At 54.4% G+C, this 10,946-nt stretch overlaps 1 protein-coding gene across 1 annotated transcript; it reads left to right on the forward strand.

Moving 5' to 3' along the window:
- The first annotated feature begins 1,783 nt into the window (after positions 1–1,783).
- On the forward strand, positions 1,784–7,585 carry Edn2 (endothelin 2). Its single transcript, XM_006987264.3, has 5 exons — positions 1,784–1,913; positions 2,220–2,376; positions 3,709–3,831; positions 4,666–4,764; positions 6,579–7,585. The coding sequence occupies exons 1-5, from the start codon at positions 1,850–1,852 to the stop codon at positions 6,670–6,672; spliced, it is 537 nt and encodes a 178-aa protein (XP_006987326.3). The 5' UTR covers positions 1,784–1,849; the 3' UTR covers positions 6,673–7,585.
- Positions 7,586–10,946: the final 3,361 nt, after the last annotated feature.

Consider the following 10,946-nt stretch of genomic DNA (forward strand, 5'->3'; position numbering starts at 1 on the left):
TGAAGGAACTGAAAACTCCGCACAGACATGAAGAGATGCCGAGTGGTCTGGGGTCCACAGTCCTGAGCCAGGTGAGTCCTCAGCCTCTCTCCCTCTGAGTGCGTTCACAGGGCTCCTGTGATGTGCCCTATGTACAGGGAAGGCCACAGGCCATGCCCTCTGTGGGGTTCTGGACCTCAAGGATATAAGATAAATCTATCTGCTACCATGAGTCAGGCAGGCCTAGGAATTCCAGGAACCTGTGGGCCTTTCCCACGCACCTGCAGGCAGGCTCCCTGAAAGGATCTACTTGAGTGGACTCGGCCAGGCCAGGACAGGCACAGAGGGGCTGCCAATGCTCTGAGTTGCTCATTCTGTCCCTTCCCTTGCCCACAGTGTGTCTTTGCTTTTGCCTTTAACAAGGCTTCTGAGTCAGCCTAGGGACCCAGCAGAACGCCAGGCCCTAGAGAGCCATTTCTCTGCCTTGCCTCCTCTTCCTCCTCTTCCTCCTTCTCCATTTATGTATTATTATTGTGTGTGCATGTTTGTGTGCATGTATGTGTGATGTGCCTGTGTGGGTGTGGGTGCATGCGCGCTATGGCACAGATGTGGAAGTCAGAGGACAGCTTGTAGGTGGCGGTTCTCTCCTTCTGCCTGATTGAGGCAAGGCCTCTCTTGTCCCTGCCGTGTGTTAAACTCCAGGCAAGCTGGCTCGCACATTTATAGACCATTCTCCATCTCCACCTCTCACCTCGCCATGGGAATGCTGAGATCAGGCATGCACACCACCACTGGGTTCCACCACTGGGTTCCTGGGCTCAAAGGCAGATAAAGAGGCTTGTGTGGCAAACACATTCACCCTCTGGGCCACCTCGCCAGCCTCCCTGCTCCTCTAGTTTTGCATAAAGCAGCCACTGAGGTGAGACAAGAAATTCCGTTGTGTCCACAGCGGGGAAACCACTCAGGACACCTTCTGTGGGCCCGTGGAGCATCCTCCTAAAAAGGACTCCGGAAGTATCTTCTCTATCTCAAGGGCGAATTTGAACTCAACAGGGTAAGGAGACCCCCGTTTTGGTCTTGTTTTGCAAACAAGGACACAGAGGCCCAGGAGGCTATTCCCCGGCCGTGGTTGCACAACTGAGTAGTTTCTGAAAGGACCAGAACTCCTACTACAGGTTGGGGGGGAGGGAGTGTATAGGGGTGTGTGTGTGACAATATTTCTTGGGTAAGAGGAGGATGAGGCAGCCCCAGGCTGTCAAAGGTCAGGCATTAGTTGTGCCCTTCATGAGGCCAGCGGTCCAAAGGGGGTTCTGACTCGCCCAAGGCCATGAAGCCTTGAGTGGGCCTTTCGCCTCCCACGCAGTGAAGGGCTATCTCAGCTTGCTTCACAATGGGCAGATAGGAAGGTGGCAGAATCCCTGTACAGAGCGAGGGCTTTGCTTGGAGAGCTCCGCTCCAGACTTCCAGTTCTGGAGCGCCTCCGCGGGGAGAGCGGGGGAGGGGTTGGGAGCACTTGGGGGTAACTTCAGAACTCCAAGGGGCCTTGGGCCTGAAGAGAGCCCCCGAGACTCCTGAAGGTGCTCCAGTACAGCACAGAGGGTGGAGCCCAGCCTTCCACCTCCCTCCCCCTCACCGGGAGGCCAGGGCGGGCCAGGCACCCAGGGAGGAGGCGGTGTCCCTGGCTCTCTGCCCAAGGTGCAGCAGCTAGGCGAGGCGGGGCTGGACCAGCAGGGGCGGGCGCCCTGCCTGGTATTAAAAGGGGCGGTCAGGGCACCTCGGCAATGAGCTCCCAGCTCGGCTTAGCAGCAGGACGCTGACGACAGGCGCTCCCTGCTCCCCTGGTCCAGCCAAGCACTCTGCCGCCGCTGCAATGGTCTCCACACCTGCCGCGTGGTGCTCCATCGCTCTGGCCCTGCTTTGGGCCCTGCATGAAGGTGAGCTGCCCTCACTCATTGGTTGCTGCTCCGGGGTCTATCCTTTGGTATCTCCTCCAGGGGTATGGTGCTTCCCAAAGCCAACTAGGGGCATAGAGCAGGGAGCCCCCAGTAGGGAGCTGCGTCTGCAGGGTGCAGGCACTGCACTGGTGGCTGGGACTTCCCCAGGCTAGCCAGAGTGGTTCCTACGCATCAAGGGTGCCAACTTCCTTATTGTGCAAGAGGAGGAGCCCTGCGGGTCCCCATCCCAGGCAGGCCAGGTGCCCTGACCTCCTCTCCACCTTTCTCTCTCCCTCCTGTGTGCAGGGAAGGGCCAGGCCGCTGCCACTCTGGAGCAGCCAGCCCCAGCACCCAAGGGCCGCAGCCCCCACCTGCGTTTCCGCCGTTGCTCCTGCAACTCCTGGCTTGACAAGGAGTGTGTGTACTTCTGCCACCTGGACATCATCTGGGTGAACACTGCCGGGTGAGCATCCACCGGGACTGCGGGAGCTGGTCGGGGTGAAGGCCTCTGGCAACCTCTGTAACTGCCTGGCTCACCATGGGGCTCAGATAGGACACTGCCAGCGTGCCCATAGTTACTAGTTATGAATCAACATGGGGGCCACCATCGTCAGGCAGAGAGCTGTGTACCCTTCCAATGCTCACAACGGCCTGTTAGGAAAGTGCTAGTTCCATTAGGGTCCTGAGGCTCAGAGAGGTGAGGTGAGGATCACACAGGGAGAAGTGGGGGGTTCCCTCCCAAGTCTAAGGATGCAGGAGCTCAACCACACTTCCCCTGCAGAGAATCATCCCATGCATGACAGCAGCCATGCCCAGGCCATGCTCTGTGTGGAACACCACAAGTACAGTACCATCTGCTGAGCCCCCAGCCTCCCCACACAGCAGGCACTGTGGCAGCTCCCCACAGGACAGACAAGAAGTCTGCCTGGGGTACCCTGGCAGGAGCCAGAGCTGGGTTCTGCCCACCCCATGCTGCCTCCAGGCTCCTGCATACCTCAGGTTGAAGTTTTTGTGTATGTATGTATTTTTTTTTTCCTTCTCCAAATTGCATAAGGCAAGAGAAGCTGAGCATATAAGCATGTATAGAGCTAATCCACATCCAAACGCTGGCTCAGGGCGGGAACCCTGCCAGTCCCTGCGTGCCGGGTCCACCCAGAATCACTACAGTTCTAACTGCCAGGCCACCTAAAATTAGCTGTTGACCAAAGGTGTTGGGTGGACAAGCCTCGGGGCCCCTGCTCTGCCTCCCTTAGCCAAACTGGATCAGAAATCAATCCAGTTACATTTGTGTATACACACACACACACACACACACACACACACACACACCACACCACACACACACACACACACACACACAAAGGCATATTTGTCACATTCCCCCAACAAATGGGGACCAACTAGAGGCAAGCTGGTTGTGAGCTGGGGGCTTCACTCTGGCAGCTGAACTGGCCTTTCTTCCTCATGGCCTAGACAGGGGCTCCTTTGAGCACAGAAGACCAGTCCAGGCTTCCTAAGAACTGCAGACTCCACTCCTTACATTCCCCTGCAGGAGCTCCTAGCAGATCAGTGTGCAGAGGCGTTGGTAGGGGAGTCTGTGACTTTAGTGGCTAACTTAGTATGAGAAGGAGTGGGGTGACCACCTTTCATGGCCATCCTGGAGGTGTTCAGAGTAGACCATCTCTGATGGCCAACGATGTGTTGTTTATCTAATCCCATGTCTCTCCTCTCTTTTTCTCCTCTCTGCTTCCCCCCACCCCATGTACACACTACCTTGCTGGCTTCCCGCCCATAGACAGACAGCTCCCTACGGCCTGGGAAACCCGCCAAGGCGCCGGCGCCGCTCCCTGCCAAGGCGCTGTGAGTGCTCCACTGCCCGGGACTCTGCCTGTGCCACCTTCTGCCATCAAAGACCCTGGTAGGTGGACTCCTAGCCTGCAGGGGTAAGGTGACTGCTAGCCGGGAGCAGGCCTGGAAGCAGGGTATCTGGGAGACTAGTCGAGGGCGGAGGCCCAGGGGAGACAAGCAATGTCCCAGAGCCCATTCTAGGACTTCTGCACAGAAATACCCTGAGTTCCTCCCTCTGCCCAGCTCCACGGCTTAGGGGAACATACATCCCCACTCCTGGGCGGGAGTGGCACAGCCAGGTGATAGCCCAGGCTCAGAGAGGGGCAAGCCTTGTGTCCGGCCCACAAGGAACCCAAGCCTGACTGGGCTTCAGGTTCTAACCCGAGGCTCTGGCACTTCATAAGTTTGTTTAGAAGAAAAATAACCTCTGTAGCTGGCAGTCTATGACAGGTACCAGCGTTGTCATTATTGTCAAGGAACTGGAGAATGGATGCCAAGTCTCCTTGGTTTTCCCATCTGTGAAGGGGAAGGCTGCATTCCTCCCCTCCTCCCCCTGGACCATTGAGAAAGCAAGGACTGTGTGTTCCAGTTCCCATGACGGTTTACGAGAAACCTCTCCTCTAGAGCTGGGGCTCCACCCCTGCCTCAGTTTCCCCCTGCAACTGCAGGTGGCCAGATTCTGGGAAGGCCAGCCACCCATCTGCCTCTTTCTGAGGCTGAGAACACATTCCCAGTAGCTCAGTTTTCCTTGGTACCCACCCCGCCCGGGAGGGAAGGGTGCCAGGTGCGCGCAGTGTGGAAATGGATCTGCTCCAGAGGGCAGGGGTGGGGGCTGGGCTGGGCCTGAAGCCAGGTAGCTTCAGGGTTCTGGCCAGCCCCTCACTTGTTGCCACTCTTCATTCAGGCCTGAAACTGTGGTCACCCCAAGCAGCCGGACTCCCGGAGCTGTGTTAAAAGCTGGCAAGAAGTGGGCCTCTGAGAGAGACCTCCTCCGAAAGCTAAGGTGAGGGTAATTACATGGTTGGTCACTTTCTGTATGCTTTACGTGTTTGCCTTATTCTCTGTGGGAGGTGGGACTGGGTCTTCATTGTCTATCTTAGAAAACTAAGGCTCAGAGAGGCAATACCACTTGTTTAGAGTCACAGAGCATCCATCACATCTGGATCTATTTTACATGCATGAGTGTTTTGCCTGCATGTGTGCATGTGCATCACATGCATGAAAGGTACCCTTACAGGTTAGAAGAGAGCATCATCTACATGTAACTTATGTGCTCTAAGAAGAGGTCATTGGATCCTCTGGAACTGGAATTATGGATTGCTGTGAGCTGCCATGTGGGTCTCTGCTAGAGCAGAAAGTGCTTTTAATGCTGGGCCATCTCTCCAGCCCCAAGCCTGTTTTCTTAACTACTACATTCTGTGACCATCAGGTCTGGATCAGGCCTGGGGGGCTTTGACTGGGAATAACCAGTTATTCATTCAAGCATCTTCCCTGTACTGGGGCTTGGAGTGACTGACTCCCTGTGTCCCTTGCTCCTTCTATGCCCCCTAAGGGATCTCCCCAACTTGGTGGCCACAGGTGGCTCAGCACAAGGCCCACAAAATTTTTGTCCAAGCAAGCCGGCTTGAGGACAGAAACCTCACCTTGGGCCGTTAGCAGAGGGACCCAGGGGCAGCTGGTGAGACAGAGACTACTTGCCGAGAAGCCCACCCCAGCCCCAGACAGGCTTTGTGAGCTCTGGCTCGGGGCTGGGTTTCTCTGCACTGCAGAGTTTGAAGCAGGGAGTTTGTAATGTCTATCCTGCAGGGTTTTCATCAGATTAGGTGTGCTAATATGTACGAAGCATGTCCCTGTAGAGCTCCAGAGGCCTTGGCCATGCCTGCCTCTGCCATGAAGGGGTCCTTGGGGCTGGACAGTACCTGGTGTGGCTCTTTGGGGAAAGGAAGAAAAATGGAGCCGAGATGGTAGGGTAGGCAGGCCCCTGCACATACTCAAGAGCTGCCTGAGAATAAGGGAGGTTTTGCAAATACACATCACTTCACAGTGTGTAGACAGCACAGCACTTCGCAGTGTGCAGAGAGATTGCTTTACCGCCCAAGCATTCATCCTGCTGGCAATTCAGTTTTTGTTGTTGTTACTGTTGTTTTTTTGTTATTGTTTTGGTTTGGTGTGGTTTGGTTTGAGACAGGCTTTCACTCTATGTAGCCCAGGCAGGCCTTGAGCTCAGGGCTATCCCACTGTCTCAGCTCCTCAAGTACTGGGCCTAGTTGGTGTCTTCAAAGTAGAGAAAGGGCCTCAAAGAGGGTGAGCCCTGCCCGCCCAGGTGTCCACAGCCTGGTCCTGAGACCCACCTTCTCACTCCCAGATATAACTCTCAGGGTCAGGAAGTAGACGGTAGGAAGTTCCCAGAACTGTGGCAGTGACCTCAGCCAAGCTCAAAGGGCCATGAGGACCATGCTGTGTGGACAAAGCCACCTTGCAGCAGACAGTAAACTGCAGACAGAATAGGATGACGCAGTTTAGGATAGAGGAAGATGGGCACTAGGAAGGAAGGGCATTCACACGGTGTGGGAAAAGGAAAGCACACCATGTGCAGTGCCCAGGCTGACCTTGGCAGTGCCCCTCATCCTTGCAACATCGGATACTGAGCATCAGCCCTGTCAGTGGCCCCGTGAGCCGAGAAGCTCCTGGGCCCAGACCTTGCTTGGGGTCCCTGTTACCTGAGTTCTAGGCTCTAGGCCCAACTACCTGTCTTCCAAGGGAGCCCTGGATGGCCTGTGTCTCCTGGGATGCTAACTGATCCTTCTCCACTTCCAGGGACATTTCTGCCACCAAGCTCCGCTTTGCCAGGCTACAGCCAGAGGTGACAAGAGAGTCCAGTCCTGCACACGCTAGACGGAGGAAGAGATAACCCTGTGAGCTGTAGAGCCATGGAGAAGGAAGCCCACGTGGAGACGGGGGGAAATGGGCAGCTGTGTGGGAGACCCTGTGCCTGCCTTCTGGACCGAGACCTCAGCCCCGGCTCGCCAGACCCATCCGATGGGTTCAGCACAAGCTCTGGCCTCTCTTATACTGCCAGGGCCACCCTCAGCACCTGAGCAGCAGTACAGTCTCCCAGGGCTGGCTGCTGGGTACAGTCCTGCTTGAAGGAGCTATGTGAGGCCAAATGAGCATGCTAACTGCGTCCTGAGGAGTGTCTTGTTTGCTGGGCTGCCATCCAGGAGCAACCCACAGCAGGACACAATTACCTAAGCCATACCTGGAAACTGGACAGACAGAGCGTCCTGATGACTGACATCCTGGCTGGCCCCCATGGTCCTCTCTGGATCCCCCTCCCTAGAGGCCTTGCAAACTTGTTCTCTTGGGATACTTTTGGGGGGAGGGGACAGGGCCTGCTCTGCTTCACTCATCTGTATATAAGTTATTTACTCTAAGAACTTTGAAGTTCTTCTTATTTATTTTATTGTATTTTTTTAGAGTCTCAATTGTTTACTTATGAACTCATGTTTGTAATAAAGGATGAAATGGACTTCTAGGAGTTTTGTCTTAGCCAAGCAGAGGTGAGAGGTTCCTCCCAGGAGGGATCATTCGGAGGTTAAAAGAACACAGGAAGAAGAGGAAAGTTTAACAATGTGGGTGTCTGGGACCCAGGTTCCCCCTGTCCCTTGCTGGGTTTCTCTGGCTACTAACGTGCCTTCTCTGGGCTTTTGCCTGTCGTAACTTAGACAGCCATCTGCAGCTGTGACATCTGGAGTCACAGCAGACAACACAATGGCCAGGCCCTTCTCAGGAGCGTATTTGGATGAAGTTAGATCCATGAGAGAGCAGAGACCATCTTCAGCTCCAGAAAGCTTGTTCAGCCAGGGCCTGACTGGGAGGCCACAGCACATCTGTCCTGTAACAAGTGGAACCAGATGGATACATGTCTGTGTGCGACCTGGTGGTCGGTGATGGGCACTGAAACCTAACCTCAACCTGGGCCTGGCCCTGACTCTTACTCTGGGCCTGAGAAGGTCCAGGAATGAAATTTGACACTTCTCTGACTGGTTGAGCCCAGGGCTAGAGCCAAGCAGCACCCTCTCTGGGCCCAGGGACAGCCTGTGGTCTGGAACATTCCAGCTGCCTGGACTCTTGGTCAGCTGAATCTCCCACAAGCAAGCTGTGTCCTATTCCCAGGGCTGGGGATGGCTGGCTCACACTGGGAGTGGCAGGCTGTGACCTGAGCCAGCTGTCAGGAAATATTTATGGAGCAGGCAATCATCATTTACATACCTGCTATAACCCTGCCTTCTTCACAAAGCCAATCCCAACCTCCTGGGAGAATAACACACGAGTATGTTTTGAGCTCCCATTATACACCGGCATGCTTCATACCTTGTTCGGATTAACCCATTTTGTCTTCACAACATGGGATGCGGACTTCCACAGCTCAAGCCTTCCAGATGAGGAAAGAGACGCACAGAGAAGAGTAGAGGCTTCCCTTAGGAGGCGCAACAAGTAAATAAAAACATCAGCATTGGAGTTCATAATCTGTAGTATGTATGTGTGTGTAATAAAAGTGTGTTGGTTGAATTCGTGGATCTATACTGCAGTTTGACATTGAACTTTCTCCTTCTGAGCCTCTGTTGTCTCTTCGGGAGAATAGAAAGTGATAATTCTCACTCCCAGGACTGTCAGAACAAGAAGTGGAAAGCTCTGCCCCCCAGGCTCCCCAAGGGGGGGGGGCTGGGAAGCAGAGTGGGCTTCCCCAGGCTGTGTGGTGACTACATGTGGGATGGGGACAGAGCCAAGGGACTATGTCGGGGTAGATTGGGAATGGCTGAGGTGGAGGTGGGGCAGGAGAAAGGATCCCAGAGGAAAGTGATGTTCCTTTGTTGCCCTCAATGATGAGCAAGAGGCCAGTGAGGTGGTTCAGTGAGTAACAGCACCTGCTGCCAAGACTCACAGCCTGAGTTCGATCCCTGGGACCCACGGGGTGGAAGGAGGGAACTGACTCCTGGAAATTGTCTGCTCACCTCTACATATGCACTGTAGCATGTATATACCCCTACACACACACCAAAAAAAAAATGTTTTTAATTAAAAATATAAAATAACATATTTTTTTTTAAAAAAAAGATAAGCAAGACTGGAAGACAAGGAAACCAGAGTCAGGACAGGTGTGAGCAGGGAGGGAAGGCAAGGGGCGTGTGGAGTCAGAGGAGTCCTCCAGAGCCGTGAGCAGTCCTAGTGACTGGCGAGGACAAAGGTCAGAGGCAGGCTCCAGAACTCTGTCCTCAGGGGGCTAGTCAGGGCCCAGAGTGAATGGGGGAAGAAGCGGCAGGGAAGGAAAGTCACATTCTGCCCCGGAAGTGCTGAGACCTCCTGGACAGAAGGCCAGGGGGACAGCCCTGCTGCCACTTGCTGCCCAGAACCCCGGGCCAGAGCGCCCTGTCACACTCCACCTGGGCTGGCATGGGAAGCTCCCATTCCTGGCACAGCAGCCTTCCATCCAGACTGGTCCTGCCCCCTCTGAAGCCCCGATCCACAGCCAGTGGCCAGGGCTGACAGCCCCAGGGCCACCCTGGAAAGAGACATGAACGTCCTGGTGAGGAGTGTGGCGCCACAGAGGAGGGTGCTCCCTGCTTTCACCTCAGGCCTGGGACCCCGGTCAAAGTCTAGAGATGGACAGAGTGGCAAATACTGGCCGAAGCGACACCCATTCTCTTAGATCCTTGGTTGCAGAAAGAGGTATCTGGTTTGTGCTCTTTCCTCAGGAGACCCTGTCCTGTCCCACTTCTCTGTACTGGAGCAGCAGAGGGCAGAATCAAGGGGCCATATGTACCCAGAGTCTTTCCCACAGCCTCCAGGTGGCAGAGACCCAGCAATGTGGGGGGGGGGGGTGTGAGGGGGGCGGTGGCCTACAGTTTGGGAAGAACAGAAAAGCTGGAAGAACCTGGGAAGAACCACATTAGGAAGTCTGGATTTGGGGAACAAAAATCTCCTTTTTCTGCCTTTTCAAGAAATAGTAAATCTTTTTCCAAGTTTTAATTTCTTTTTACATTCACTTGGAAGAAATTATGCTATGTGCATGCCATAGCAAGCGTGGGGTGGGGGGCGTTGTAGGGGTCAAATACAACTTGAAAAAGTCAGTTCTCTTCCACCACATGGGTCCTGGGACCAAAGCCAGCTGTCACCAAGCTTAGCAGCAAGCGCTTTTATCTACTAAGCCATCTCACTAACCTGTTTTCCAAGCCTCTTGAAAGCAAAATCATGGTCTGTCAGCTGGAATCCTAGACAGAGAGAAGCTAGAGATGGAGACGGGCCCCGTTTCCCGGGGTCCATACCTAGGGTAAAGGGAGTTGTGGAGCAGGTAGAGGACCACATAGGGACTACATAGGGATCAGGTACAGGCCAGGCCAGGGAGGCTGCTTCCTGAACCATGGCTGCTTCCAGACACGCCTCATCCACGAGCCCAGGGAACTCATCACACACACAAACACACACATATACACACACACACACACCCCACCCTAGCCACCGCCTCCAATAGAGTCCAGGGTCAGTTCAGATAAAACCATTTGCCTCAGAGCAATAAACACCTGGACTGTGGCCATCCATTCATTAAGTGACGATAAATAATCATTGTGGAGACACTGGTGAGCTGTGCTGACAGAGGCAGCCCCTGCCTGGAGGGCCAGAGAACTGCCCGACACAGAGATACACACAGGGCCTGAAGCATCCTGCAAGCTGATGGGCTCCTCACAGCAGCCTGACGCAGCAGATTCTAGAATCATTACTCCCATTTCGTGGATGAGGTAAGTCGGGCGTGGTGACCTGCACCTAGGAGGATGAGGCAGGAGATCGCTTGAGTCTAGGAATTTGGGCTAGCTGGGCAAGATAGTGAGACCTTCTCTCTTTAAAAACAAGGAGGCAGCAGAAGAGAGGGAGTGAGGGAAAGAGAAAAGGAGGGCCCACTATGCTGGCACCCACCTTAAATCGCAGCACACAGGAGGCAGGGGCAGGCAGATTTCTGAGGGTTTGAAGCCAGCCTGGTCTACAGAATGAGTTCCAGGACAGCCAGTAATAGTGAGACCCTGTTTTAAAAAAACAGAAGGGGTCAGGGCAGACAGTGAGACCCCACTGCTTCATCTGTATTATTGTGGCTTGTTTTTGTTTTGAGTCAGGGTCTCACGTAGCCCAGGC

Source organism: Peromyscus maniculatus, chromosome 2 (genome assembly GCF_049852395.1).
Source record: "Peromyscus maniculatus bairdii isolate BWxNUB_F1_BW_parent chromosome 2, HU_Pman_BW_mat_3.1, whole genome shotgun sequence".
Classification (NCBI taxonomy): Eukaryota; Metazoa; Chordata; class Mammalia; order Rodentia; family Cricetidae; genus Peromyscus; species Peromyscus maniculatus.